Here is a 26,131-nt window from a genome sequence, read left to right as displayed (position 1 = left end):
TATTTTAATCATAACTACTTTACATAACTCTATTTGCATTTAACATTTGATTAATTAAAATGTTTAATTACAAAGCTTCAGGGCTTTTATATAACTGTATGTTATATTACATTTTCATAATGTGTGTTTTATTAAATCATCCGATGTAAAACATTAGTCTTAATGTTTTTTACAAGCCAATTGTAAGGCTGCCTTTTCTTTGTCAGTATATCTCCTCGTTTTTTCCATTTCTTTGATTTGTTTCGACTCATTGCATATGAAAGTTACCCCTCAGTGATCTCTGAAGTATAAATAAAGATTGGAAACAGGTAAATCTGTTCTACACCTGCACATGTTCTAGAAGTCTCATCTCCAAATACAGATGGTCTGTTGGAGTTCTTTTGGAAATGACAGTGTTTGTTTTCTTAGATCAATCAAAAACATCAATTATAGAATGCATTTTTTTGAATGCGTGCGAGAGCTTCATCTGGAGAACAAATATTTTCTTGGACCAAAACAACGAATTTCTCTCTGACTTACATCTTCCTCAAACAAGCACACGGTAGCATCAAACATGTTTTCCAGCTGCCCAACAGAAACGATTTCTTTGTCCATTCAGTCATTACTGACTGTGTGCAATCACCAAACTCTCACATTCTCTGGGGGTTTTTTTCCAATCGAAGATAAAAGAAGAAAGTGTAGAATGTTATTTTTTCTTTTGACAAAAAAACTCTATCTCAATTCAGCCTTACTCTGTACACCAGTTTCTCCACGTTGACATGGCGAGTCATCAGCAGTGAGAGACTGTACCACTGTTCAGGGGACATGGAGCAGAACATCTTTGAGATGGCCGCATCTGTCTCGTTCATGTCCGTGGATGCTGTGGAGTCGCAGTAACGCAGGTTGACCAACCAGGACAGGATCTGTTTCAAAAGCATTAAAGGAGTGTGGAAACAGTTAAAGCAACTTTGGCGTGATTTGGCGCCCCCTCCCCCACAGTTTCGATTTGGTGCCCCACCACTGTCGTAAATACAAATCCAGGTCTGTGACAATTTGTCAGACGTAATGTAGATACTACAAACAAACCTCATTACGTCATAACAGTGTTATGTGTTGAAAACTTGTATGTTGAAGTAAACATGTATGTAATGCTGTGATCCTACCCTCTCACTGAAGCTACATAGAGCAGAAACAAGTGATAGGAGGGGCGGAGTGGCTGAAACAGAGACACCATTCATCCTATTACAAGATACTGTACCATCAACATGAGTTTGAAGCTGTTATTTTAAGGTACAAAAGTTACCTAAATATGATCCCCATTTTCTATCTGAGAAAGAGCTTTAACCTTTAAACAGTAAAAAACACTGTGTGGGGCATTAAGCAATACAGAGCTTTTGCTTGTAACTGACTATTTTCACACTGTAGTATTGCTACTGTTAGTAAAAGATATGAGTATTTCTTCCACCACTAGAAATATGGCACAGTTTTGAGCAGGGGTGGGAATCACAGAGTGACTCATGATACGATTCACGATACATTGCCCACGATAATGATCGATACGATACAGAGATTCTGCGATAATCAATATATTGCAAGACAATCACCAAATGATCTAACTGTAGAAAACAAAATGCCCCTAAAAATGCAAACTGCAGGAATTATGTATTTATTCACTGCATTGTGGTGTCAGTTTCACAGAATTTGAAATAAACAATGCATCTTAGTCCAGTTTAATGTGTGCCATTATTCCAATGTGCTGCATGTTTTAATAAAAATACCGATATTTGGAGACAGCCTATCGATAATCATATCTCAATCAATATATTGTCCCACCCCTAGTATAGAAATACTTCTCCTCAAGAAAATACATCTATCGAACAGACTAACAGTTCTGGAAACCTTGAGTTATAACAACACGGCGCTTATTTGCTGAGGAATATAGCAGCATAATTCCTCTGCAACATTGCAGACCCTGAGCTGTAAACTGAGTCTCCAAATTTAGTGAGGTTGTGATTAAATGTTTTCTTGCACACTTTATATACTGTATGTGAGTACAGTACTGATGGCTTACCACTAAATTGTTGTTTGGTAGAGTGGTTTTCATCAGGAGGTCGAGATCAGCTAAATCAAAGTCCGTGTGTCGCTGAGCATCCACAAGGAAGGCTGTTTTATTCCTCAGCATCTCTCCGACTGTCACAGCTCCTGGGGAATTAAGTGAAGGAAGTGCTTTTTATTACAACATTGATATATACAACCAGTGTGCCTAGTTTCACTTCTATAAAGGTGGAAACTAAACAAAAACAGCCTTTAAAATCACCCAAGAATTGTTTTTGCTTCCTGTCATTCCTGTCAAGGTGTCATGTAAATTCATCTGATAATATATTACTGCATCACGATTACAGTTCCTGACTGCTATTATGGCATCTTCAGAATCTGAAAAAGTGTCCTCAGCGAGCCAATCACAGTGACGAAGACACTAGTTTAATGTTTACAAGGAAAAACAATTATAGACAAAGTGACATTGGAGAAATTGGCCGCTGTAATAAGTTATTATTGTTAGATAATGTGGCATCAGACACAAGTCAGTGAGCACCGGGTGAGCTGAAATGAGCAGTCTGTTGTTATGGAAACAAGGTTTGTGATCTGCTTTTTTCTACTGATAGCACAGCAGGCAGCTGAAGTGACCACAGCCCTAAATTAGAATTCAAAACTTACTTTAACTTAAACTTACAAAGCTTATAACAATACATATGTCTTTTTAACCCACATTTACATATATTTAGTTGTTTAAAATTTATACTCTATATATAATTATGGGTATAACAATGTTTTGTTTTTCTGCCAGCCAAGAATTCGCACACAAGACAACAAAATCAGCTGTGAAAAGTACAATCTGTAAAGTATAAAACGCAGAAATGAGGGAAATATCTCGTAGGTCTATTATAAAACAGCAATGATGCAGAAATGTCTCACAACATATTGTGATAAAAATACAGTTACAGTTCTGATACAGAGAAACGTCTTACCCGGTGAGGTGATGTTAATATTGAGAGATCTCAGGTTGTTCATGTTGACGTTCAAATCTTGTGTCAACACAGAGGTCCTGTAATCACATACACGCATGCATGCAAAGTACACACACACACACAGAAACACAAACAGATAAAAGCACTTCAGTCTGGAAATATAAATAATGTTACTTTAAAAGAAGCTTTGCCTTCATTCAAAAAAGTTTAATGCTTCAAGGCATCCTGCAGGCTAAATGGCTGAGTTGAAAAACTGTGCTTATTGGACCCAGATGGCAACGAGAGGTAACTGTCTGATTTTGCAGACTTACATACCCTCAAATCCTGTGAGGTGAGCTCTGTAAAGTGCAACCTCTCTGTGATACTATTTAGCAAACAAGACAAATGGAAAAACTGAGGTATAGATGTAGACGATGGTGCGACACGGCGTCCTCTGTACAAAAAGGATGAAGACAGTGCTGTACCAGGTTGACTTGACATTGTAGGTGATGGGGTCTCCGATGACGGCCACAAAGATGGCGTCGATCACAGAGGTCATGTTCATTGCCAGACTCTCAACCAAGGTCTGCATGCTGGGTAGAAAAATGTGACAGAGCTGACCAGGCTCCATGGAGAGGGCCCCCATCAACAGACGCACAGTCTCTGTGTCCTCCAAGGTGCACACCTACAACAAATCAGTCACGTCAGCACCATTTCTGTCTAAATCTCACCATCAAACATCTTCTCCAAAGTGTTGCATGCCCAACACACACTCACATGCATACATGTACTGTACTACTAACATCATATATTCAAATGTTCTGTTTTTAGTTCATAATATCAATGTTATTGTTGTTGTTACTGTATATATTTTGTAATTATTAGTTAACCATCGTTTTTATGTATTCATATTATTTTCTGTATGTTAATTATGTGTTTTCTACAACTTTGTGACATCATAACATTATTTAGGTGGAGGCTTCAAATAAGCCCTCCAGATTTTTTGCTTCTTCCTGCACCGTATGTTATTTTCTATCCTAACACTGTGATCCTACCCTCTCACTGAAGTTGCATAGTGCAGAAACAAGTGATAGGGAGCCAGAGTGGCTGGGACAGAGACACCATTCATCCTATGACAGGAAGCTGTACCATTAACATGATTTTGAAGCTGCTATTTTAAGGTACAAAATTTACATAATGTTGCTTTAAAATAATTCTGAGTTGGTAGGGAATTAAATATAAATGTGTCAAAAGAATCCCAAAGAAACATGTAATCCCCTCAAGGCCATAACAACTGCATAAGATAACTTTTTAATTTCTTTCTTTCACTTTTACTGAAACACTGTGTGCACTTTGACCTAACAAAAAAAATAAAAAATATATATACATACATATATATATATATACAGTCGTCCTCAAAATTATTCATACCCTTGCTAATTTTTGTGATTTTCTATTTTTGTGATGAAATGACTGCATTTTTTCAAGTTTGTTTATGAGTTATACGTGACCAACAAGTGAAAGAATGACAACAATACACAATTCAAGAAATTCTTCATTTCAGGGGTATTTTATTCAAGGATTCCCAAAAAATGCCATGTTCAAAATTATTCATACCCTAGTCCAATGTCTTTCTTTAATAGTCAATAGCATAGCCTTTGTTTTTTATGACTGCTTTGAGACGATTCTTGTATGTGTCCACAAGCTTCCTGCATGTCTCCTGTGGGATGTTTGCCCATTCCTCCTTTGCGAAAGCCTCAAGCAGGGTCAGGTTGGTCGGTTTCCTAGCCACCACTCTGGTCTTCAAGTGATGCCACAAGTTCTCGATGGGATTCAGGTCAGGACTCTGACTTGGCCATTCTAGGACGTTGACATCATTGTCCTTGAACCATTTCTTCACTACCCTGGCAGTGTGTTTGGGATCATTGTCTTGCTGGTACGTCCAGTTGTGGCCAAGCTGTAGTTTCTCAGCAGATTCCTTCACGTTTTCATCAAGGATCCTGATGTAATCTTCCTTTTTCATTATTCCTTGGACCTTGACTAGGTTCCCTGTGCCACTGGAAGAGAAGCATCCCCATAGCATTATGCTTCCACCACCGTACTTGACTGTGGGCACAGTGTTCTTTGGTTTATATGCTTCGCCTTTCTTCCTCCAGACATATTGAGCATCCATATGGCCAAATAACTCCAACTTGGTCTCATCAGACCACAGGATGGTTGACCAAAAGCTGGGATCTTGCTTCAAATGACCTCTAGCAAAGGCCAGGTGAGCCTGCACATGTTTCCTCCTGAGCAGCGGCGTCTTCCGAGGCCTATGTCCATGGAGACCTCCTCTGTGCAAGACTCGCTCAATGGTGGACCGTGAGACCTTTGTCCCTGCCTGGTCAAGCGTTTCAATTAGGGCCTTGGTTGTGGTCTGGGGGTTGTTGTTGACCTCTCGGCATATTTTCCTGGCAAGTTTAGGGGACACCTTACGCTTCCTGCCACGCCCGCTGAGGTTTTTAACAGTATTGAATTTCTTGTACTTGTTAATTATGCTCTGGACGGTTGCCACAGGGACATCATACTGCTTTGAAATGGCCTTGTAACCCTTTCCTTCACTGTGGGCACGCACAAGACGTCGACGTAGGTCTTCACTGAGCTCCTTCTTCTTGACCATGATGACCAGAAATTGAGAATGACCAGAACACTTTTCCTCTATTTATACTCTTCTGGAAAGATGCTATTTTTTTAAATCAGTGTTTAACATTTGTTTAACAATGTTAATGGTATTTATTCCATTGTAACATTTTGAAATAACCATAGGACAAAGATTTTTGTTGAGGTATTGTCAGGGGTATGAATAATTTTGAACATGGCATTTTTTGGGAATCCATGAATAAAATACCCCTGAAATGAAGAATTTCTTGAATTGTGTATTGTTGTCATTCTTTCACTTGTTGGTCACGTATACCTCATAAACAAACTTGAAAAAATGCAGTCATTTCATCACAAAAATAGAAAATCACAAAAATTAGCAAGGGTATGAATAATTTTGAGGACAACTGTATATATATATAATCATTGCCTCCCTACATCCAATGTGGCTTGGCAGTTCTTTACTATGGTTCATTTTTGGACTACAGAATCGAAGGAACCTGGGATTTGTACCGGTGATATTTATGTCTTTCAGCCTTTGCCTTCAGGTCTGAGCAAAACTTTTGTCATCTTTTTATTGAATATTTTACTGATTTATGATTTGCAGTTTATTTTGGCACAGGCAACAAATAACAGCTTCTGGCATTTAATCAAAAGAATATCACCACCTCTGTCAACCTGCAAAAACCCATTTTGCTCGAACTGTTACCAAAGTCTAATCAGCAGTGTTGTTTTTGTTGCCTATTCATGTCTGTGTTGCAGATTTATTTTGCTCCAATTTGACAGCTGACTTTAAGAAATTGAGTCGCCCACTTTCAAACAGCACATTGTTATAAGAATAACACTGCAGGGACACTTTTAGAGCACTAAGCCTTGACAACATTAGTGACGTGCTTTATCAGCTCTGCAATATCAACTACTGTACTTCTAATTATAAATGTGCTTATTAAAACACATAATGAACCCCAACAGTGTTTTCAGACATTCTGAAGTACTCTTTTTCCAATTATGATGAATGATGAATGTGTGAGAAGGGCAGGGTCAATGGAGAGACCTGGGTTCTCAGGAGGCCAAGTTGCTTTGTGAATTGCGGGTCTGTCAGGTTGATCTTGAAGAGCTCCGTGACTGTTCCGATGGTGCTTTGCATGAGGATCAGGTTCTCTGTGGGGAGGGAGGGGACAGCGAAGGAGAGGTGAAAAAAAATGAGGGTAAGCGAGAGGTTATTAGAGTTAGACAGGAAGATGGGATGGGAATGGGAAAAGAGTGCAATAAGGTCTGTAAGGTGACAGAATAACATGACATCCCACTGGGCTTCATTACGACTCGCACCATTACGGGGCACCGTCGTCAGGCAGCGAGCAGCAAATGATGTGCTTAAAGTGAAGCCCTGTGCAGGACTGATGGGGCCAGAGGGGCCAGCAGCAGTAGATGCTGTCGTGCATTAAAACACATCTGACAAGCCCTAAGAAAGGCGCCACCTCAGGCAACAAGATGTGATGACAGAATATTTAATTAGGCCAAAATTAGACAATGGTGATGTTTAATCTCAGGGTGCTCAACACCTAGAGGCCTTTGCAATTACAACAGTTCACTGTGGGTTTGTGTGTGTGTGAAGAATATGAGTGGGGTTTCGGAGGAGTGAAGCCGCCGCCGCTGCTTACAAAGTGATTCTGTGCACCGAAAACATTATCACACAAGCACAGACGCCAATTAAAACGAGGTCATAGATGTCCACTTGTGTGAGTGCGAGGGGAGACGTTTAGCGAGGGCGGACGGGATAAGTGATTGAATTCTACTTTGCTAATGAGATTTAAAAAGGTGCTGAGTGGCTTTCTTCTGGAGAAGGGCCATATGGCCTTGGGCTCTTTGGGAACTCAAGCTAAGCTGATGTGAAGTCTTATTCCTCATATCTCCAGAATGAATTATGCCGCGCTATAATCACGTACACAACAACAACAGCATTAGCAAAACGTTTTATGGTCTTCCCATGGTCCCAAAACAGCGATGAAGGTCAAATTAAAAGGTGGCTCTTCCATGAGGTGTCACTGTTTAATGGCACAGGCTGGCAGACAGTACTTATACATACATACTGTCACAGCAGGTATGTAAACACAAGCTGTAGCATCAGTGGGAGCTCTACAGTACAGCATGAGTGGGAGGGAATTCACAGAGGAGTCAGTCGGTAAAGTTAATTGGAAGAAACTAACATCATTCATTTGGGGCTTCTCCATTTAACTAATGAGTGCACACTTCTTATAATGAAGCTGCCCTTGGTCCAAGAAGCCTCTAACTGTCCAGACTGAGTCAGAGAGAAAGAGGATCTGAACTTTTAAGTTACCTTGTGACTCATTGGCAACAGCTTTTGTGATTTTCTTAATCATTGAGGAGAATGGAAAGCTGTCTGGAAGCAAGGCAGCAGAATTCATGAGGAGATCCATTGATGACCTGGGGAGGATTGAACAAGCTTATGAAATGCTCACCACCAGAGCAACATAACAGTATAAAAACAAGGCAAATAAAGATTCAAAGCAGTTGTTTTAAAGGTTCTATTTGTAAGAAAAGTTGATTTTTTTGAGTCTCATTCCCAACTCCTCAAGTACTGAGGTGTTGGGTGTCCCAACTCATCAAATATCGACGCTTCTGGATTGTTGGTCGCTATCCCAAAGCGTCAGTATTTGCCAAGTTGGAGAACCCAAAGTGTCAGTTTCTGAATAAGAGTTAGGAATAAGACTCTTACAAATAGGACATTTAAGATGCTGCAGGGAATTTATATATCTGAAGTTAAAAAAAGTGCTTTCCAAGACTTACATCTGAACTGCAGCAGGTAGAGTGAGGAAGGAGAGCATCCCAAGGCCAGCATCAACGGTCTCTTCTCGAGAGGCGTTCAAGCCCCACGGCATGCCTCTTGTAGCTCCTTTCACCACAACTTCCAGATCAGGATTGGCAACGAACACGTGGACTGTCTCCATTATCTCTGCCGTGGTCGGAGGGACAGAGATGGCTTTGAACATGGCGGGGTAGTCAATGTAGAACAGGTCTATGAAGTCGTCCATGGGGTTCCTCATTGGCATGATTGGGGATTCGCGTCTATGTCTGCTTCTCACTGTATGGTTACCAGCCGTCATTTCCTGCTTACTCAGATGGTCGTCCATGGGGCTCAGGAGACCACCGGTGCTTACCAACTGCCTCAGCATCGCAAGTGTGTTTCCAGCTAAGTCTTCAAACAGCTCCACGCTTGCTCCCATGTCCATACCCATCTCGGACAAGACAGACAGCAGAGGCCTGAGGATGTCCAAGATTTTGGGCAGAGCCTGAGTCAGCAGGTCCAGTCCAGATGCTTGGGTGGTTCCCAACCATTCAGTCATCGCGATCACCTTCTGCACAATAAAGTTTGTGTGATTGGATGCCAGAAATTCCTCCAAGGCTTGGTAAACCATAGACTCACTGCCAAGTATCTCCATGTCCATCATCAGTTTAACAGCTTCCCTCATCATGCCAGTAACAGATATTTCATCAAGTCCAGAAAAGTTTCCCCACATCATGGAGAACATGTTCGAGGGGATGTTCGCAGAGGAGAGGTATATCATTGCTGCTTCCTCGAAGAGCTTCTGGGGTAAGCTGCTATCTTCAGTGAGATCGTAGTTTTTGAGGATGTGATTCAGTGCTTTCTCCATAGCTTTAATGTAAAGTTCTAGGAATGGGGCCACTTCGAGCAGCTCATCTGTGAGCATTTTCAGGGATGACAAACTGAGGAAAAAATAAATGTCAAGTTCATTCCATGGATAAAGCCTCGTCAAACAGAGTAAGGACTAATTCTCAACAGAGTCTTTCATGCAATGCAAACTAGAGCTGTAATGATCGTTGATTGATAGGTCAGTCGATCGAGAGAAGCTGAGCTGCTTTGATAGTTATCATAGTCATTGTTTAAGTCATTTTTCACGCAAAGTTAAACATTTGCTTAAATGTAAAGATTTGCTGCTTTTCTTTGTCATTTATGACAGTAAGTGAAGAGTTTTTGGGTTTTGGACTGTTGGTTGGACAGCTCTGGGAAATTGTGATGAGCACTTTTCAGGTTTTTTTCCTCAACTTTTTGTTGACTAAATGATGATTTATTGATTGTAAAAAATAACTGGTAGACTAAAGGGTATTTTACACATGAAAGTGTGTTTACAGGTCCTGGGGAGTACTACTGCATATATGAAAAAAGTAGAGGAAAGTTGCATTGTGGGTAATGCAGGCACCAGGTTTTGAAAAGGAAGAAGATTATGTGGAATAAAAAAGGCGATATCTCGAGTCCATGCACTACCCTTCAAAATCTTGTGCCTACATTACCCACAATGCAACTTCGCCACTGAGTGACATCACTGGAGGTAATTTATCAGATTACATGCGGCTTCCTCTGGAGCCACAAAAGGTTTTAAACTACTTTTTTCACATATGCAGTCATACTTCTCAAGACTTGTATACACACTTGACTTCAATGTGTAAAATTTGTTGAGTCACCCTTTAATTGATTATGAAAATAACCATTAGTAGCGTCCGGCTGATATAACAACAGATTATTGGTCGATCAAAGATATACTGTCATTTTAAACAATAGTTCATTGTTAAACTGTAAAATATCCTGCCTTTGTAACATGTTGTCTTTGTCGCAAGTGTTTGATAACCACATTTGAAGGATCATTGTAAAAATGTGTATATATCGGCAGATATATCAGTATCAGAATTTCTCCCTCCCTAATATCGGTATCTGCATCAAGTATCAATGAGCCACTAACAGTTAGTTGTAGCCCTGATGCAAACCATGTTTTTGATTCATTTCCTCAATACACTGATTCCATAGAAGTCTAATTTCTCTCGTTTAACCGGTAGTAATATTTCTTCATCATCTTCCCTCACACTCTCTTGCACAGTTTTCCCATTTTTTCTTCCATAATAGACTCTGGAGTCTTTCCACTGTGATCAATGATCTATAACTCATGTAGTCAGACCTGATTGATTCCTAGCGATATGCAGAATGTGATCCTTATCACCATGCCCGGCCCATTATTGCAGCTGGCATATAAAGGGAAATCAATTTTAAGAGGATGTCTCGGCTAGCTGAATCATGGTTAAGTTATCTGAGTGGGTCTGCCTGTTTTTAGGAAACACTCGCATTAAATTCATCAAGTTGAATGCAAATGTGATCACTCCAATTCCCTGTGTAATTATGTATGAGTCAAATTGGCCCTCCTGGTGCATTGGGGATAATGGTGTAACAACAAATGGAGTGGTGAGATCATCTATAGGTGAGGATGGATCAATGTAGAGATGCAATTAAGTGGAAAGTAAAGAACATTTCTACAGATAACATACTGATAAATACGATGAGACTTTGATGTTCAGTGGGTTTTGTTTTTGATATGCTTGTACTGCACTGTCCTCATATCCTGTGGCTTCAGTGTGGCCTGGTCTGTCTGATCTACTAAGGCTCCTACTTGGGAACAAAAGTATTGTATGATGGATTTCTCCTTATGTGACTTTTGAAAGTTACATAGAAGCTGTTGCTGTTTCATTCAAATGTACTGACGCAACAAACTGATGTTTTTTTACATATAGGTTTTGAGAGTTTAGCATGTTAATTTAATGTCATGCATCATCAATATCCACTTAATAATTTAGTTTAATTTACTACTTTTTACATGCCTTGTATTTTCAGTTTTTTACAGTTTCATTTTAAGCATCTTAAATTTTGACAAGGGCGCATCATGTTAGCAATGACATAATCTGATTGTAGCTGTAAATAGTCACCTGTGTTGCAGCTGCATGGCCTGGAGCTGTTTGAGCCAGCGATGCTGTGCCTCAGGGTTCAGAGGCTGGCCTGTTAGTTTAGTGAGCTGGCTGCAGAAAGCCATGATGAACTGCTCTGTCATGAGCGTGTTGTTAATGTTGACTTGGTAGAGAGACTGTACAGTCTTGACAATCCTTGCAGCTGTGGCGTTCACAGTCATTGGTCGCACACCCATGTGCTGTAAAGACACCACAGAGCAGAGATGGATTGTTAGCAAAGTGGCAGCTTTCTCTGTGTGTCAACACTGCCACCAAGTGGTGAAACTGATAATTGCACCTGAAAAGTGGTTATTTTTAACACCCATTTAAAATTTTAAGTCAGTTTTGAGAAATATGTTCAAAGTGTAGTGTGAATCTCCTATTTAATTTGTTAAGCTTTTACTCACACTCATGTTCATGTGAGCGTAGACACTTTGAGATGCATCGTAGGCCTCAAAAACAGGCTGCAGGCTGATGTTGCACCACATAGCCATGGCGTCTTGGCTTAACCCCACTGCCTCTCTTATTGGCTCCCATATTTGGAGAACTTCACTGCACGTCAATGTGCCATTAGCCTGGAGGGTAAAGAGTTTACTGATTGTGTTTCACGTGCATTGTTCAGAGGAAACCAGTTCAGTTAGCGAGACAGAGCTGGAAATAGAACAAAGTGTCTGAGAGACAAAAAGCAAAGGCACGAAGTCCAACAACATAATCTCTCTGTTCATGCAGTTTACAGAGAAGAAAAGAAAGGGCAGAAGTGTCACACAGGTATCATGGTTTCTCACAGACTTACGTACCTAGGTACACTAAGTACACACCTAGGTACACACCTGCACATACTGTACATGTATAAGCACACACAATGTACAGGTGTAAAATGTGTCATCAACAGTTGACACTGTTTTTCAGCTTTCTGCCACAGCAGGCATCTCTGACAGGCGGTGACAAGGTTCCCTCCAAGATATACACAAGACAAAGAATAGCACTTACAGATAATAGAGTAATAGAGTTCTGCTACACTATACTCCCACCATGGCATATTGTCAACACATGAGAAAAATATATCCACTGAGTCCAGATAACACTAAAGCTCGACCGTGGCTTCATATTTAAAGTACCGAACTCCTGCTTTGCTCAAGTTTCTACTTTTACTTTCAAACACTGATTTATTATTTTGCTCCATGTTTTCCTTTCTGATGTTTAGTTTGGGACGAACAGGTTAGAATTCTGTAATCTACAGATAAGAAGATTTTTTTTTTCTGATGGACTTTTTTCAGCGGTGGTGTCAATCTTTTTTAACTATTAGTAAGAAAGCAAGCAAGCGTCTTTTCCAAAAATTACAATTAATCCCTTAAATAAAACAAAAAACATACCAATCCAATACATTGACCCTGTGGTATTTATTCTATATTTATAAAAAAAACATAAAAATATTTTTTTGTTGACACTCTGTGACACTTTCTTGACACAAGAGATGATAATTAAACTTTCTAGTCATTTCCACTGTTGGGGGTTACTTGTTACAAAGTAGTCCGTTAGAGTACTCGGATTACTTTTTGTTGTAACGAGTAACGGAACGCATTAGTTACACAATTCAAGTAATCTGTTATTTAGTTTGTTTTTCATAACAGTAATCCGTTAGTTTCATTACATCCGAGAGAAGGCAGACATCTCAAGGGCCGATATCTCCAAAATTTGACAACTCAGACCAAAACAAATAAGATGGATAAATAGCAGTACAGGCAAGGGGGGGGAAAAGGGGGTGAACTGTACCTTTAAGCAGGATACCCTAGCCATAACCAGTTTTCAGCTAGATTCTGTGTATGTCATTCAGAGGGTTTAACAGTCCTACCCACATGCTATTTAAGACATGAGGATGATGCCTGTCAAAAGCCTTGTTGAGGGATAAATAAGCTTGCGAATGAGTATGTATGCAGGTGGAACAGACAGATTCCAGACGCACAAAGAACAACACACCCACCGTGCCCTTACATCAGAGATAGATGATGACAGATAGGCATTGTTTATTGTAAAAATGCATGAAGTCTAGTCCAAAGATGCAGTAGCTCTCCTCTCCACATCCCTCCTTCTCTGTCCCTCTCTGTCACACGCGAACACAACAAAGCATCAGCAAATGACTGTGAAGAGTGGAGGGAGGACAGTCTAACCTGCTCAGCTGCCTGCACGGTGCGTTCAATGGCATGCTGCATTCTTCCCGAGACCTCAGACAAGTTGAAACGACTGCTGTTCACAGACTGCGCCATTTCTGTCATCAGGGTCGCCAATGGCATCTGCAAGCTGAGTATAAACTCTGGGCGGAAGACAGAAGATTTGACCAAAATGAAGAGCTTTACAAACAATAACATGTATACATGTTGAAAAAAGCAGCAAATACACAAGGAAATTGATTATATGTGATTATACGGTATATGAAATGGCACTATAGGCACTCTTGAGTAGCTATTTCTTTATTCCGACATCAACTGTTTACGTGGGATGAGATAAAAAGGATCTGGTGTTTGCGTGCGAAAACAAATTTAATCAGAACAGCTGTGTGACAAAGGCAAAAGCGATGTTACATCCTGCATTCCTCTTCCTCATCTGATATTTTATCTCTTCTGGCGCCTTTTTTATCAGTTCCCTGTCCTGAAGATGGATATCTATCATGTAAATGTCACAACGCATTTACGTCAAGACGTTGGGCATGTGCAGAAAGATATTAGGTCTGGGCTTGTTTATTCTTAATTTGAGGTGCATGGCACATTTTTATTCTGTTTGGGCTTTTAAATCAATTATAATCTGAATATTAGGCAACATGTTAACGCAGCTACTGACTCTTTCCTTCCTGCTGTGTATTCTTGTCCTAGCTACATAAATGTAAGAAAGTAGCTGTTTCATCGTGTTCTTACCGGTCTCTGCTTGTGTGTCCTTCACCTCATTTTCTATGACTTTTTCAATTTTTGGGATAACAGATGCAACACTGTCCCAAAGCTCTGTTGCTCTGAGGGTTGACAGTAGGGCTTCTAGCATCTTTTCAAGTCTGTGACAAAACACATGGCATTTGGTTTAGAGTAATCACAGCAGCAAATGAACAGTAGTCTTTATTATAAAATAAATAAATAAACGTTACTCATCATCACATAGCTTTACAAGTTTTGCAATTCAACCATAATGTCTAACCAGCATGTGTTTGATCTGTTTTTATTAAAAATGGTAATTAGACTTACTTCTCCCATGTGTCTTGGTCTGCCTGCTCAGTCATCAGCTGCTCCAGGACTGGAGCAAGATGAGCAAAGCCCTCCAGAGATGGAGCAGTCTTATGTGAGCCTGAGCCTCCCATGATAAGTGGCCAAAGCATGCTCAAGAGTTTGCCCATCTGACGATTAAAGAACAAGAAAATAAGGTAAAAAAATTGTCGCCATCAAATTGTACTCACAAGTTGATACCAGCCACCTAAACGCGCCTTATTTTTCTTATCAAGATCCATGCATTATTCCCTGAGAAATCACTGGAAATGTAAAAAAAAAATGCTGGGATCTGTCCCTTTATCCAGATCCACACCAAAAGTTAATGGCTTCTGTTCTGGGCTGAGACCCGTCGCCCATCGAAGTTTCATGTAAATACATTCTGTAGTTTTTGTGTAATCCTGCTGACGAACGAAACAACCAACAAGTGGACACGGGTGAAAACATAACATCCTTGGTTGAGGAAGAAGTAAGTTTAGTAAGCCTCTGTTTTCAAGCAGGCACAAAATGGCCACTCGCCCTCTGGCTGTCCGTGGAGGCAGGCATAAAAAAAAAAAATTCCCACACAGCTTTTTATGAATTATAAGATGTTTGTACGATTATAAATGATACTGCATTCCAATACCCTTATGACCAGCTTATCTGAAACACATGTGGTTTAAAACAAGGCGTTGGCCGACAGAAAGATTAAGCTGAGATGTTTAATCAGTACATTTTGGAATTCATAATAAACATGATAAAAAAACAAATGATTACGATCTTCTCATACATGCGTAGTGTATTAGGCCTTACCTTGCCAAACATTACAGGCAAATTTTCTGCTGATGCATTCTCGAAAGTTGCCCAGAGACTCATGTTGCCTGAAATCACAAGAACGGGAGGAGTCAATCTCACCGAGTGAGACTTAGAGTGAAGGATCAGATTCTGACAACTGTACACATGAACATTGTGCTATTTTCATCCGCAGCTCTCAGGCTGTCTGACATTAACGCTTGAATAATGAAGTACACAATGTGATCTCCACTCCATCAGAGTTCATCAGCATTCAACATGTTGTCCACCTACAGTGACACAGATCTGACTTGCCTTGGCCAGAATCCAAGATGAAGTGAGTGATGTTAATGAAGACAGAAATGTAGGCCTGGGCGGTGCTGTTTGGCGGCAGGAGGCTCTGGACTGTCTTCATCTGATTCAAAATTCTTAAAAAACAAAGCACATGAATATTTCACATCAGACTCATGAAAAGGTCATCAAAGCATGGCAGGAATGTGTACAATCCATCTTTGTGTTTGGTTTAAATGATCCATCTGGACCAGAGGTTGTTCATTATGATCACTGGAATGCCGACACCTGCTGGTTATCTACTATGGGACTATTTTCCTGGCATGTAAGATGAATGCCATTTTACTCCATTAACTAGTTGACAGTACAGCCAAAAGACGATTTACATCTAGGGTTGGTGAGTTACTCGAGCAGCATTTATGTTCTATTTGTAGAAAATCTCTAAACATCCCAACAGCAATCACTACTATGCTTCAGATAAATGAAAAGATTGGACAGGCTACATGTCTGTCTACTCAATGCCTATGACCGGAGTCTTCCATAAGGCTAAGCTGATACATTGCTAAAGCTATTAGCGAGCTAGTGGCACAAGAATGGCAGAGACAGTGCAGCCAAAATTAGCTAGCTTGACAGCTGTGAGTCCTACCAATAGTCACGTTAGCTGTTTACGTTCATTACGATAATATATGGTGTTTTCTTACATGTGAGTGAGACGTGAGGTAGTTATATGGTTAGCGATGATAACTATGTGCTCACAGTACACAGCCTTTGAGCCTAGCAGCTAGCTAGCTCAGTAGCACTAAGCACACACCCCCAGATCCCAATGAAAGAGAAGCTGCAGCAGCAACAATGTCCCGTAGCGGCTAATGTTAGCACAAAGCACACACCCAGAGTAACTGTTGGTCCAGATGGTCCGAGCACTGTTTATTACTACTAAAATAATCATACTAGACATATTTTAAATGATTTTGTCTATTTAGTATTATGAACATAATAGTGTCTCTTTATCTGGCACAGCTAATCTTTGGCCACATTTGTTGATGGGTGCTAATTTCAAGCCTTTCTCAACTGCATAACAAATTATGAAAATGTAGTCATTTGGTCTATTGGGGTATTAGAAAGATGGCATCAATACTCACAACTGATTCACAGTGTCTGGTCCAACGACTGTGGAGATGGTCTCAAAGTATGTGGTTGCTGCTTTGAGTGCAGGAAGCAGGTATTCAGCAAACATTTCTGGTACCGTCTGTTGGATGACGGTTCCAGCCCTCTTAAGGATGCTGAGGAAGATGTTGCGTGATGAGACAGCACTCATGCCTGGTTGGACAATGAGTTTAATTGAGTCCTCCACAATTCCCCGGATGCTCTGCTGTACGGTGAGTGATGGGAGGTCCAAGTCCAGGATCTGCATCACACTTTGGACTGCTTCCATGATGGCGCCTGAGAGGTGTTGGCCAGTCTGTTGGCCAGAAATATGTAATGCAGTAAAAGCGTCATGATTCATATTTGATCAGCACTGTCTAGGTTGACAGTGATCAGAGATGATGCTGACATGTTTAATCAGGAGTTTATTTTTAATGTAATGTATCCTTTAATGCGCAGACCTTCCGAAAGTTTAATTTTCCACAAAATGAGTTTGCACTACACACAAAAAGGAGACAATTCAATTCTGAACTTCTTATACACGCATGTGACAGAGTATCAAGCCTTACCTTGCCAATAATCAAGGGCAAATTTTCTGCTGATGCATTCTCAAATATTGCCCAGAGACTCATGTTGCCTGAAATCACAAGAAATATTGCTCAGAGAGTGGACATACTGTATATAAACATCTTTTCCGTCAAACTTGAAGTGAAGGGTTGTAATCTGACAACTGTACACATGAACATTGTGCTATTTTCATCCGCAGCTCTCCGGCTGACTGACATTTACGCTTGAATAATGAAGTACACAATGTGATCTCCACTCCATCAGAGTTCATCAGAATTCAACATGTTGTCCACCTACAGTGACACAGAGATCTGACTTGCCTTGGCCAGAATCCAAGATGAAGTGAGTGATGTTAATGAAGACAGAAATGTAGGCCTGGGCGGTGCTGTTTGGCGGCAGGAGGCTCTGGACTGTCTTCATCTGATTCAAAATTCTTAAAAAACAAAGCACATGAATATTTCACATCAGACTCATGAAAAGGTCATCAAAGCATGGCGGGAATGTGTACAATCCATCTTTGTGTTTGGTTTAAATGATCCATCTGGACCAGAGGTTGTTCATTATGATCACTGGAATGCCGACACCTGCTGGTTATCTACTATGGGACTATTTTCCTGGCATGTAAGATGAATGCAATTTTACTCAATTAACTAGTTGACAGTACAGCCAAAAGACGATTTACAGCTAGGGTTGGTAAGTTACTCGAGCAGCATTTATGTTAAATTTGTAGAAAATCACTGGACATCACAACAGCAATCACTACTATGCTTCAGATAAATGAAAAGATTGGACAGGCTACATGTCTGTCTACTCAATGCCTATGACCGGAGTCTTCCACAAGGCTAAGCGGATACATTGCTAAAGCTATTAGCGAGCTAGTGGCACAAGAATGGCAGAGACAGTGCAGCCAAAATTAGCTAGCTTGACAGCTTTGAGTCCTAACAATAGTCACGTTAGCTGTTTACGTTCATTACGATAATATATGGTGTTTTCTTACGTGTGAGTGAGACGTGAGGTAGTTATATGGTTAGGTATGTGCTCACAGTACACAGCCTTTGAGCCTAGCAGCTAGCGTATCTGGCACAGCTAATCTTTGTCTAGATTTGTTGATAGGTGCTAATTTCAAGCCATTCTCAACTGTATAACAAAGTATGGAAATGTCATTTGGTCTATTGAAGTATTAGAGTAAGTAAGTAAAGATGGCATCATTACTCACAGCTGATTCACAGTTTCTGGTCCAACAACTGCGGAGATGGTCTCAAAGTATGTGGTTGCTGCTTTGAGTGCAGGAAGCAGGTATTCAGCAAACATTTCTGGTACGGTCTGTTGGATGACGCTACCAGCCCTCTTGAGGATGCTGAGGGAGATGTTGCGTGATGAGGCAGCACTCATGTCTGGTTGGACAATGAGTTTAATTGAGTCCTCAACAATTCCCCGGATGTTCTGCAGTAAAGCGAGTGGCGGGGGCTCAGAGACCAGGTCCATTACACTTTGGACTGCTTCCATGATGGCGTCTAAGAACTGTTCATTCTGTAGACCACCTGGTTGCTCTGCCACCATTAGGGCTTTGTTCAGGGACTGGGTGATATTGCCAATGATGGAGAGGTAGGCCAGTTGATCACCACTGAGGAAATTAACCGTTGTCTGCAGCAGGTGCTGGAAGTCCGTCACAGGGGTTGAGATATTCATGGAAGAGTTGCCCCATTGCAGCATGCTAGTGATGATCAAAGGGGCATTTGGTTGTTTCATCCACTTCTTTATGAGGCTGAGGTATTGCTTAACTTGGAGCTCAGTGACATTCAGAATGGTTGTGTTGCAAATCGGTGTAGGACCATAATTCATAGCCTCTAGGTTGGTTTTTATGAGGTCAAACTGACGCCAGAGAATATCGACTGTCGTCTCGCCAATTTTAGTAACCCCTGCCCCATCTATTGGGTACTGAAGGCTGTTCATGAGGAGCTCGACCTGATTGCTCACAAATGAAGTGAAATCTGTCTGTGCCAGCTGTAATGTCACTTGCATTTGTGTGAGGGTGAGAAAGTCATCGAGGAGCTCTGAGACTGAGCTGTTGCTAGTGATTTTTGCCAGCCTTGTCAAGTAGAAATCTATAATCTGCAGATAGACTTTCTGAGCATACGTAGGGTTCATCATCAAGGTTGTGTTCAAATTGCTTAATGGTTCTGGGTTGGCAGCTAGTTGTATCAGACCCTCCAGCACTTTGATTTCAGTCATGATCTCCGGAGTGTTCAGGTGGATCATCTGGAGGCTCACCTTGACATTGGCCAGGGTGCTGTTCAGGGTGTGTACGACAGCCATGTGAGGATCGGAGGTGAAGTTAACCCTGATGACATCGCTGATCGTGTTATTGACGATTACCGGGACGAGGGAGAGGATGGCTGTCTCATTACGTAGAGCAGGTATGTTTGTCAGGAAACCGCTGACCCCGTTTATCAATCTCTGAACACACTGTGCTGTCATAAGCGGGTTATGCTGCGGTTCAAAACACTGGCGAGCGTTGATAATCGCCATTACATTCACCATCAGGTCGTTTATGTTGGCAGCTCCAGCTAGTGCGGCAATTTTGTCAAGCTCCTCAAGGGTCAGGTTGGACTGTCTTAGAGCATTCTGGACATCAGATACAGTGATGTTTGGTCTAGCCATGAGCAGTCTGATGAAATGAAGAGTCTGTTTGAATGTTTTCACATACGCTGCATCATTTGGTGGCAGGATGAGTGAGAAGAACAGGGATGTAAGTTCCTCATATTGACGTCCAACCAGAACAGAGTTGGTCGCAGCTAATTTGATGGTGACATTAACATCAGCCGAAAGCATCATGTCCAATATCTGATCGAGGAAGGTGAAGATTTCTGAGATTCCAGCTAGACAGTTTTGACCTGCTGCACACATGGCTATATGATGCTGCAGAGCTTTGAAATCTTTGAGAAAGCGCTTAGCTTCCTGTTGGACCTCAGGTGGTAGGAATGCCACAAATTTCTCTGTAACAATGTCCTGGGCAGCATCTGGTCCAGCCTGAGTCAGGTTCATGAGCATCTCTGGGGTAAGGAGGTTGAGAAAGTCCTTGGAAACCTCATGGAGGTCAGAGACATTTGCTCCGAGTTCCCCAGTCGGTAACGTGAGATGTTGGATTTTCCGCAGCCGATACAGAGACTTCACAAATTCTTGAAGCTGGCGTATGTACCCAAGAATGATGTTAGTTGGGTCACCGTTTGGAGAATCCATCACTTTCTTTAACAGCTCCATGGCACTGAGTATGGCCTCTACAATGCCTGCTGAGGTCTGGTTGGTGAAAGGCTTTATGGCTTCTCTGAAACGGGCTATATCGTCAGGGTGGAAGTAGTCCGAATAGGTAAGCAGACTGTGTCCCATGATGTTGGAGAGAGACATGGTGAGGTTACCCTCCAAGGAGAGGAACAGCATTATCAACCGTTCCAGTTCAGGCATTGTTGGGTCTGTCTCATTGAAGGTAAAAATGTGTTGGTTGAGCCTGCCAAGCTTTGAGGCCACATTAATCACTGCGGACACATTGAGGGGACCTTCACCAGTGAACAGAGGCAGCAGTGGTGCCAAACCTGTGGACTGTAACAGGTTACCGATCAAGGGTTGCATGACGTCAGGGTTAGAGATGTTTTGGTCAGAGAGTCTGGAGATGGTCAGAACGAATCCATCGAGGTTGTTCATAAGGTTAATTAGGTAGGCAGAGAGCGCATCTCCACCTTGGATTCCTTGCTTCAAATATGATCCCGCCAGATGTTTAAAGACCTCACCGTACACTTGCTGCAACAGATTCACACTTCCTTTGAGACAGCTACAGAGAAAAGAGGAGAGAGGACGAGAATACGGTAGAATTCTATAAAAAGTCCATGAAGCAGTTACAATAACTAATAAGGCATGGTTTGACATTTTGGTGAATGCACTTGTTTGTTTTTTTGCTGAGAGTTAGATGAGAATATTGATACCACTCACAAAAATTGAATCTCTCATCTACTCTATAGGGATGTGTGGAAAGTGATGCCAGCCTCCCTTTTGTAAAGCAATTAGGTGCCGCAGGCACAGTCAACAACCATAGGTGCTGCCCATAGGCGGCAATTGTAAACAATACCCAGGTGAGATGACGGACTGTTATCCCATGAGTCATGATGTAATGTCACATGTGGTGTTCTATATCTATAGGGTGCAGTGACTCCTTGAGTGTTGTAGGCAACCAACAAGTCATCCAACATGTAGCTTTATAGCTAGTTAACCAGCTGCTGGCTAAAGCTCCATATTGAATGGACAGATATGAGAGTGGCATTGCTCTTCTCATCTAACTCTCAGCAAGAAAGCCAACAAGCATGTTTCTCTTATCATGTATTTAACATCTTATCAACAGTTCAAAGTCAGCAGGGCAGAAAATTCAGTTCCAGAGGATAAACAATAAGTTTAATAAGGTATAATTTATTAAAACTGCAAGGCTTTGTCACTTACTTCAGCAGGACGTCTTGGTTGGGTGACATCAGAGCCTGAGTCAATGCTTGAGCAAACATTGGCCAGTTCAAACCAGTATCACACTGAATGGCTGAGTTGGAGATGTTAACAGAACCTAAAGGGAAAGGCAAATACATTACATACATATTCTGGCTTTAGTCACAGTCTTAAATTAATCATTACTTGGTTTTGTTCATTTAACGAAGAGAAGAGAAGAGAAGAGAAGAGAAGAGAAGAGAAGAGAAGAGAAGAGAAGGACTCACAGTTTGCTGGCTGAACTGTGACACCAGGCCTGTAGTTCAAAATCCAGTAACCCATGTGGACATAGTTCTTTACAACAGGCCACAGCGGACTCTTCTCAATCGTGTTTCCAAAACCCACCATGGACAAGAAAACACTACACGCAAAGCAAAAGCAAAAGCACAACACTGTTCAGAGAATGACATGATTGACAGCATGAAATGAGACGTATAATCTTAAAATACGATCCTCCTATTCACCTTTATTTGTTTTCCTTCCACTGAATTAACTGAAATTAGCCATTTGTATAGTTTGTCTAACTTTCATGTTATGGGATTTAATTTTAAGACTTTAAAACTGGACATTTTTTTGCTTAAAAAAATACACAGATCTATTATCAAAATAGTTAATAGCCATTAATTTAATAGTTCACCAACTAATTAATGGATTAGATGTTGCAACTCTAATTTCAAGCATTGAAGTATTCATACTCGACAGTATTTGGTGCTGTATGGTGCCTTCACTGTCATGGTTACATCTATTTAGTACCATGAACATAAAAGTTTATGTCCTTATTGTTTATCTGGCACAGCTAAACTTTATCCATATTTATTGATGGGTGCTAATTTCAATTATTTTTCAACTGCATAACTAATTATGCAAATGTAGTCATTTGGTCTATTGAAGTATTAGAGAAATGGCAGCGTTACTCACAGCTGAGGCGCAGTTTCTTGTCCACCGACTGTGGAGATGGTCTCAAAGTATGTGGTTCCTACTTTGAGTGCAGCAAGCAGGTATTGAGCGACCGTCTCTGGTACCGTCTGTTGGAAGATGCTACCAGCCCTCTTGAGGATGCTGAGGGAGATGTTGCGTGATGAGGCAGCACTCATGTCTGGTTGGACAATGAGTTCAGTCAAGTCCTCCACAATTCCCCGGATGTTCTGCAGTAAAGCGAGTGGTGGGGGCTCAGAGACCAGGTCCATTACACTTTGGACTGCTTCCATGATGGCGTCTAAGAACTGTTCATTCTGTAGACCACCTGGTTGCTCTGCCACCATTAGGGCTTTGCTCAGGGACTGGGTGATATTGCCAATGATGGAGAGGTAGGCCAGTTGATCACCACTGAGGAAATTAACCGTTGTCTGCAGCAGGTGCTGGAAGTCCGTCACAGGGGTTGAGATATTCATGGAAGAGTTGCCCCATTGCAACATGCTAGTGATGATCAAAGGGGCATTTGGTTGTTTCATCCACTTCTTTATGAGGCTGAGGTATTGCTTAACTTGGAGCTCAGTTACATTCAGAATGGTTGTGTTGCAAATCGGTGTAGGACCATAATTCATAGCCTCTAGGTTGGTTTTTATGAGGTCAAACTGACGCCAGAGAATATCGACTGTCGTCTCGCCAATTTTAGTAACCCCTGCACCATCTATTGGGTACTGAAGGCTGTTCATGAGGAGCTCGACCTGATTGCTCACGAATGAAGTGAAATCTGTCTGTGCCAGCTGTAATGTCACTTGCATTTGTGTGAGGGAGAGAAAGTCATCGAGGAGCTCTGAGACTGAGCTGTTGCTAGTGATTTTTGCCAGCCTTGTCAAGTAGAAATCTATAATCTGCAGATAGACTTTCTGAGCATACGTAGGGTTCATCATCAAGGTTGTGTTCAAATTGCTTAATGGTTCTGGGTTGGCAGCTAGTTGTATCAGACCCTCCAGCACTTTGATTTCAGTCATGATCTCCGGAGTGTTCAAGTGGATCATCTGGAGGCTCGCCTTGACATTGGCCAGGGTGCTGTTCAGGGTGTGTACGACAGCCATGTGAGGATCGGAGGTGAAGTTAACCCTGATGACATCGCTGATCGTGTTATTGACGATTACCGGGACGAGGGAGAGGATGGCTGTCTCATTACGTAGAGCAGGTATGTTTGTCAGGAAACCGCTGACCCCGTTTATCAATCTCTGAACACACTGTGCTGTCATAAGCGGGTTATGCTGCGGTTCAAAACACTGGCGAGCGTTGATAATCGCCATTACATTCACCATCAGGTCGTTTATGTTGGCAGCTCCAGCTAGTGCGGCAATTTTGTCGAGCTCCTCAAGGGTCAGGTTGGACTGTCTTAGAGCATTCTGGACATCAGATACAGTGATGTTTGGTCTAGCCATGAGCAGTCTGATGAAATGAAGAGTCTGTTTGAATGTTTTCACATACGCTGCATCATTTGGTGGCAGGATGAGTGAGAAGAACAGGGATGTAAGTTCCTCATATTGACGTCCAACCAGAACAGAGTTGGTCGCAGCTAATTTGATGGTGACATTAACATCAGCCGAAAGCATCATGTCCAATATCTGATCGAGGAAGGTGAAGATTTCTGAGATTCCAGCTAGACAGTTTTGACCTGCTGCACACGTGGCTATATGATGCTGCAGAGCTTTGAAATCTTTGAGAAAGCGCTTAGCTTCCTGTTGGACCTCAGGTGGTAGGAATGCCACAAATTTCTCTGTAACAATGTCCTGGGCAGCATCTGGTCCAGCCTGAGTCAGGTTCATGAGCATCTCTGGGTTAAGGAGGTTGAGAAAGTCCTTGGAAACCTCATGGAGGTCAGAGACATTTGCTCCGAGTTCCCCAGTCGGTAACGTGAGATGTTGGATTTTCCGCAGCCGATACAGAGACTTCACAAATTCTTGAAGCTGGCGTATGTACCCAAGAATGATGTTAGTTGGGTCACCGTTTGGAGAATCCATCACTTTCTTTAACAGCTCCATGGCACTGAGTATGGCCTCTACAATGCCTGCTGAGGTTTGGTTGGTGAAAGGCTTTATGGCTTCTCTGAAACGGGCTATATCGTCAGGGTGGAAGTAGTCCGAATAGGTAAGCAGACTGTGTCCCATGATGTTGGAGAGAGACATGGTGAGGTTACCCTCCAAGGAGAGGAACAGCATTATCAACCGTTCCAGTTCAGGCATTGTTGGGTCTGTCTCATTGAAGGTAAAAATGTGTTGGTTGAGCCTGCCAAGCTTTGAGGCCACATCAATCACTGCGGACACATTGAGGGGACCTTCACCGGTGAACAGAGGCAGCAGTGGTGCCAAACCTGTGGACTGTAACAGGTTACCGATCAAGGGTCGCATGACGTCAGGGTTAGAGATGTTTTGGTCAGAGAGTCTGGAGATGGTCAGAACGAATCCATCGAGGTTGTTCATAAGGTTACTCAGGTAGGCAGAGAGCGCATCTCCACCTTGGATTCCTTGCTTCAAATATGATCCCGCCAGATGTTTAAAGACCTCACCGTACACTTGCTGCAACAGATTCACACTTCCTTTGAGACAGCTACAGAGAAAAGAGGAGAGAGGACGAGAATACGGTAGAATTCTATAAAAAGTCCATGAAGCAGTTACAATAACTAATAAGGCATGGTTTGACATTTTGGTGAATGCACTTGTTTGTTTTTTTGCTGAGAGTTAGATGAGAATATTGATACCACTCACAAAAATTGAATCTCTCATCTACTCTATAGGGATGTGTGGAAAGTTATGCCAGCCTCCCTTTTGTAAAGCAATTAGGTGCCGCAGGCACAGTCAACAACCATAGGTGCTGCCCATAGGCGGCAATTGTAAACAATACCCAGGTGAGATGGCGGACTGTTATCCCATGAGTCATGATGTAATGTCACATGTGGTGTTCTATATCTATAGGGTGCAGTGACTCCTTGAGTGTTGTAGGCAACCAACAAGTCATTCAACATGTAGCTTTATAGCTAGTTAACCAGCTGCTGGCTAAAGCTCCAGACAGACAGATATGAGAGTGGCATTGCTCTTCTCATCTAACTCTCAGCAAGAAAGCCAACAAGCATGTTTCTCTTATCATGTATTTAACATCTTATCAACAGTCAGCAGAGCAGAAAATTCAGTTCCAGAGGATAAACAATAATAATTTAATAAGGTATAATTTATTAAAACAGCAAAG

At 41.6% G+C, this 26,131-nt stretch overlaps 1 protein-coding gene across 1 annotated transcript in view; it reads right to left on the bottom strand.

Moving 5' to 3' along the window:
• The window catches only part of abca12 (ATP-binding cassette, sub-family A (ABC1), member 12), an 84,836-nt gene that overhangs the window by 41,915 nt on the left and 16,790 nt on the right, over positions 1-26,131 (bottom strand). The window contains exons 18-38 of the mRNA XM_073473149.1: positions 22,886-25,495; positions 22,195-22,328; positions 21,932-22,046; positions 18,663-21,272; positions 17,767-17,879; positions 17,449-17,516; positions 16,876-17,195; positions 15,761-15,873; positions 15,467-15,534; positions 14,657-14,805; positions 14,339-14,469; positions 13,598-13,740; positions 11,837-12,004; positions 11,412-11,629; positions 8,430-9,368; positions 7,960-8,066; positions 6,676-6,782; positions 3,470-3,669; positions 3,006-3,082; positions 2,051-2,178; positions 732-902 (exon numbers count right to left, since the gene is read on the bottom strand). Coding sequence (XP_073329250.1) covers positions 732-902; positions 2,051-2,178; positions 3,006-3,082; positions 3,470-3,669; positions 6,676-6,782; positions 7,960-8,066; positions 8,430-9,368; positions 11,412-11,629; positions 11,837-12,004; positions 13,598-13,740; positions 14,339-14,469; positions 14,657-14,805; positions 15,467-15,534; positions 15,761-15,873; positions 16,876-17,195; positions 17,449-17,516; positions 17,767-17,879; positions 18,663-21,272; positions 21,932-22,046; positions 22,195-22,328; positions 22,886-25,495 — 8,689 coding nt within the window. The remainder of the gene's footprint in view (positions 1-731; positions 903-2,050; positions 2,179-3,005; positions 3,083-3,469; positions 3,670-6,675; positions 6,783-7,959; positions 8,067-8,429; positions 9,369-11,411; positions 11,630-11,836; positions 12,005-13,597; positions 13,741-14,338; positions 14,470-14,656; positions 14,806-15,466; positions 15,535-15,760; positions 15,874-16,875; positions 17,196-17,448; positions 17,517-17,766; positions 17,880-18,662; positions 21,273-21,931; positions 22,047-22,194; positions 22,329-22,885; positions 25,496-26,131) is intronic.

The sequence above is a fragment of the Pagrus major genome, chromosome 9 (assembly GCF_040436345.1).
Source record: "Pagrus major chromosome 9, Pma_NU_1.0".
In the NCBI taxonomy this organism is placed as follows: domain Eukaryota; kingdom Metazoa; phylum Chordata; class Actinopteri; order Spariformes; family Sparidae; genus Pagrus; species Pagrus major.
This window is presented reverse-complemented; position numbering and strand designations above follow the sequence as displayed.